This window comes from Condylura cristata, unplaced genomic scaffold (assembly GCF_000260355.1).
Source record: "Condylura cristata isolate star-nosed mole 26May11 unplaced genomic scaffold, ConCri1.0 scaffold00005, whole genome shotgun sequence".
NCBI classification, from domain to species: domain Eukaryota; kingdom Metazoa; phylum Chordata; class Mammalia; order Eulipotyphla; family Talpidae; genus Condylura; species Condylura cristata.
In genome coordinates, this window is record NW_004567106.1 from 59,247,830 (window position 1) to 59,252,166 (window position 4,337).

A 4,337-nucleotide genomic window follows, 5' to 3' on the forward strand; every position below is an offset into this window, starting at 1 on the left:
TATAATTATCTCAAAGATCCAATGAAAATTAATAAAAATACACCACTTTATAACTTTAAAACATGAAAAAAGAAACCAGGGTATTTTGTTTCTTGAATTTTAATGTGCAAGTCACTGATTAAGACACAGACCATTTTTCTCTTAAACCTATTCTCTTGAGTATTAAAACAATATCTTAGTTTAGTATTTGGCAACAAGGATTCTGCTGCTTTTTTATACCTAATATTCTAATTTCTGTGCAGAAATCTGAAAACACCATTAAGTCACAAGTCAGTCTAATTAAATACGTGGCAGAAGAACTGATAACAAAGCTATTACTTACCAAAACCTCAAAAAGAAGTGCTAGTAACTTATTGTTAGCCATGAAGTTACTATCCAAAACTCCTAAATTAAACCAACTTCCCAAACAGCGAAAGACCTTCATAAGCATTTTCTCATCTGTTCCTGCTTTTTCAACACAGGTCATCTGAAAAGAAGAACAAAAAAGGTAGTATCAATCTTTACATTAAAACATTACTATAATCATTTCACTTTATAGTGAAGGTGACAATAACAATTAAAAGTGCCTTTAAGAGTCCTTCCGGATGGTGCAATGGGTTAAGGCACAGCACTATGAAGCTATCCCTGGCCAGGGAACTGACCCATATGGCACAGGAGACCTCTCTTGTCCTGCCTACTGTTCCTCTCAGCAGAGTATTTCAATCAGTCCAACTGTTCTGTTCCCCACCGGGTCTCTGGTGAAACTTCTCACTCCCCACCATCCCACACTCCCAAACCCCCAGAGCTTATACCCCAGCTCCTGTATGCATAAATAAATCTTTTTTAAAAGTACTTTTAAGTGACATGTTCTCAACATTCTTAATTCATTAAATCCCCTTAAAAATTACAGGTAGGTGCTACTGTTATCTACACTTTCTCAATTGGGAAACTGAGGTATTGGAGTGACTAAGAGAAGTCACTAGAAAAGTATATAGTTGAGAATAGAAAATATCAACTATGGTTCTTCTTTCAATGTTTTCCTCTTGTTAGCTACTCTTCGGAGTATTTGTTCCCAACGATCCGAGATTAATGTTCAGAGATGTTAGTTGTCGCCTGTTAGCACATTTTAAAAAGGGTCAAGTCACTGACTATTTTAGTAAATTAATGAATGAGAGGACTCTTTCCCTCCCTCCAGTCCCCACCTCTGCCTTCCTCTTTCTTCCCCTCCTTCAATCGTGTACATACACACTTAAATCTTTGAAGTTATTGATGTAAACTCATATAATCGCTTGCCCTTTATACTTCCTGAATGACATTTCACATTCAATGAGGCATGATGTTTACAAATGGAAGAACCTGATTGTATATTTTACTAACTCAAACATAAGGACAGAATTTAGAAAGAACCCCACATCTTAAACTAGTTGCTATGAAGAAAAGAAAGTCTGCTTATTAAATCAAACACATAACACAGAGCTTCAGAACTAAGTGTTGCCTTCGGTTCTTCTTTGATAACTATTACTAAAAAAATCTCCGGCCTTCCCTGGTGGCGCAGTGTGATAAGGCACAGAACTGCAAGCTGGTCACAGCCACTTCGGTGCAGGTTCGATCCTTAGCCCTCAGCCCCAGAGGTACCACATGGTGCAGCAGACCTCTCCTGTCTCCCCTGCTGCTCCCCTCAGTAGTATACTTGGTCACTCTTCTTGTTTTGCTTCCCACTCTGTCTCTGGTGAATCTTCTCACTGTCCCTGCAACTCTGGCCTGTGCCCCAGCTCTGTACGCACAAATAAATAAATAAATAAATCTTTAAGGAAAAAAAAAATCCAGGGCCTCCCTGGTGCTGCAAAGGGTTAAAGGGCACCACTTATGAAGCTATCCACAGCCACTGAAGCTTGAGAATTCAATTCCTGGCCAAGGAAGTTACCCACATAGTGCAGAAGACCTCCAGACCTGCACACTGCTCTCTTCAGCTATTTACTTCAATCTGCCTGTTCTGTTTCCCACTATGTCTCTGGTGAATCCTCTCACCTCCTGTACCCCAGTTCTTGTATGCTAAAAAGGCGGTAACAAGATTAGTATTATTCATCTATGTGTGTTAGGAAGCAAACACGTGTTCCAATGGCCAAAGTTACAACATTTTAAGCATCAAGTTATGTGGCTGATAGAAATCCTGGATCAATAAAAACCTGAGTCTATACTGCATGAGAGAATGCTGGGGGGCTAAAAAAAAAAACAGTAATGTCTGAAGCACTTCTAAAAACAAGTCCTTATTTTGAAAACAGTAGATTATAAAATTAAGAATTATTCCTGACTTTGTAGTAGTAACACAGAAGAATGCCAACTAATACATGTGTAGAAGGAATGATTTAATTACTAAAACACTGTTTTGTAAAACACAATGAAATTATCAATTAAGGGGATTAGTGTCAAGTGAAACTTAAAACCATTAGCAGAAAGAATGCTATCGAATTGAGTTTTTGTAAAATAAATTACCATTAGAAGGGGGCAACTATAAAAAGAATCAACTATGTCATTAACCTAATCCAGTCAGTCCTAGCACCACTAATATAAAGTCAAACAAAAAGTATTTTCCTCTGATAAAATCAACACAAAAATACCTGATATATTTTAAGCAAAATGTTTTTAACCTTTTAAAACAAATCTATCAAGTTTTCAGTCTCTTTCAACCAGGATTCTAGGAAAGAATTAAGTTCTATAAAAAACTGTTCTGAATGGTTATTTACCCAATTATCCTAATGATGGGCTATAGCCAGAACCATGATTAATGCATAGAAGAGAATTCATTATATCAATGAATGCCTCAGGGCATTAGGGCTTACCTCTTGAGGAATTCCTAATGACAAAGTAACTGTAGGTGTAACTTCCAATTAGATGAACTACATAACAGAAAACAAGCTGAATGAAACAAAAACAAGGCTGCCAAAAATCCCCAAAAGATAGCCTTCCTGTATGTTTTTCTTCTTTTTTTAATATTTATTTATGCATACAGAACTGGGGTAGAGGCCAGAGGTGAAGGGGCAGTGAGAGGATTCACCAGAGACAGAGTGGGGAGCAGAACAGGCAGATCGACAAAGTACACTGCTGAGAGGAGCAGTGGGCGGGTCATCTGGGGGCGGGGATCAAACTCATGCTGCAGTGGCTTTAGCTTTGTAGTGTTGCGCTTTGACCTGCTGCACCACCAGGGAGGACCCAGCCTTCCTATATGTTAAAGTACCATTTTGAAAAAGGAAGGGAAGAAGGACTGCAATTAAGTCATGGTAATATGACACAAAATATGGTTCTAGACTAGATACTGATTTTAGAAAATGCTTTTAAGGATATCTGGATAACCTGGGAAATGTTATAGAAATTACTGAAATAAAAAAAATGAAGCTGGACGACTAAAAAAACAGGCTGGGTAAGAGTAATAGGGCATAACCTCATCTGGATTTAAAGATATGTATTTAAGTTTTCAGAGGAAACATACTAAAGGATTACCATGGCTGCAGATGGAACAAATATAATTTGCTTGTTTATATGTTCTATAGAAATACCTATCTACATATTTTCTATTATTGCTCTAAAATACATAATTTTAACTTAGAATAATTTTTTCAATGCATTTCTGACACCAAACTGAATACAATATTAAAAAAAATTGTTTATTTCAAATAAAAAGATCTATGATACAAAAGTACTAGAACAAATACCTGAAAAATAACTTACGACAGTCACATTACTAAGAAATCTTTGAAGTACCTAAAAGTAAGTTGAGCTACATGGTCAGTTTACTATCTTCTAATACAGGAATCAGCAAATATTTTCTATAAAGGGCCAGACAATAAGTATTTTAGGCTTTGCAGCCTGTATGGTCTCTATGAAAACTCAAGTATGACCATAATTTGCCAGTTAAGTTTAGACCATTGCATTAAATTAAGCTAATATTGCAATAAACCAAATCAGAAAAAAATTTTGTTTTCAGTGCATATAAAAATGCTTATAGTGTAGTCTCTCAAGTGTGCAATAACATTATGTATTAAAATAAAAACCACCATGTGTACCTTAATTTAAAAGTATTTTATTGCCAAAAAATGTCAAACATCATCTCAGCCTTCAGTGAGTCAAAATCTTTTCATTAGTGGAGGATCTAACCTCTACACTGATAATTACTGACTGATTAGGGTGGTAGCTGCTGAAGGTTATGGGGTGGCTATGGTAATTTTGTAAAATGAGACAACTTAGTTTGTCACTTCTTTTACAAAAGGTTTCTCTGTAGTATCCGATGCTATTTTTTTTTTAAGATTTATTTATTTATGCATACAGAACTGGGGTACAGGCCAGAGGCTCAAGGGTGGTGA

The 4,337-nt window shown here is 36.3% G+C and overlaps 1 protein-coding gene across 4 annotated transcripts in view; it reads right to left on the minus strand.

Annotated features, from left to right (window-relative positions):
- TNPO3 (transportin 3) overlaps nt 1–4,337 on the minus strand; it is a 73,991-nt gene that overhangs the window by 41,637 nt on the left and 28,017 nt on the right. For all 4 annotated transcript variants that reach the window (XM_004677028.2, XM_004677030.2, XM_012720989.1 and 1 more), the window contains one exon: nt 323–466. In XM_004677028.2, coding sequence (XP_004677085.1) covers nt 323–466 — 144 coding nt within the window. The remainder of the gene's footprint in view (nt 1–322; nt 467–4,337) is intronic.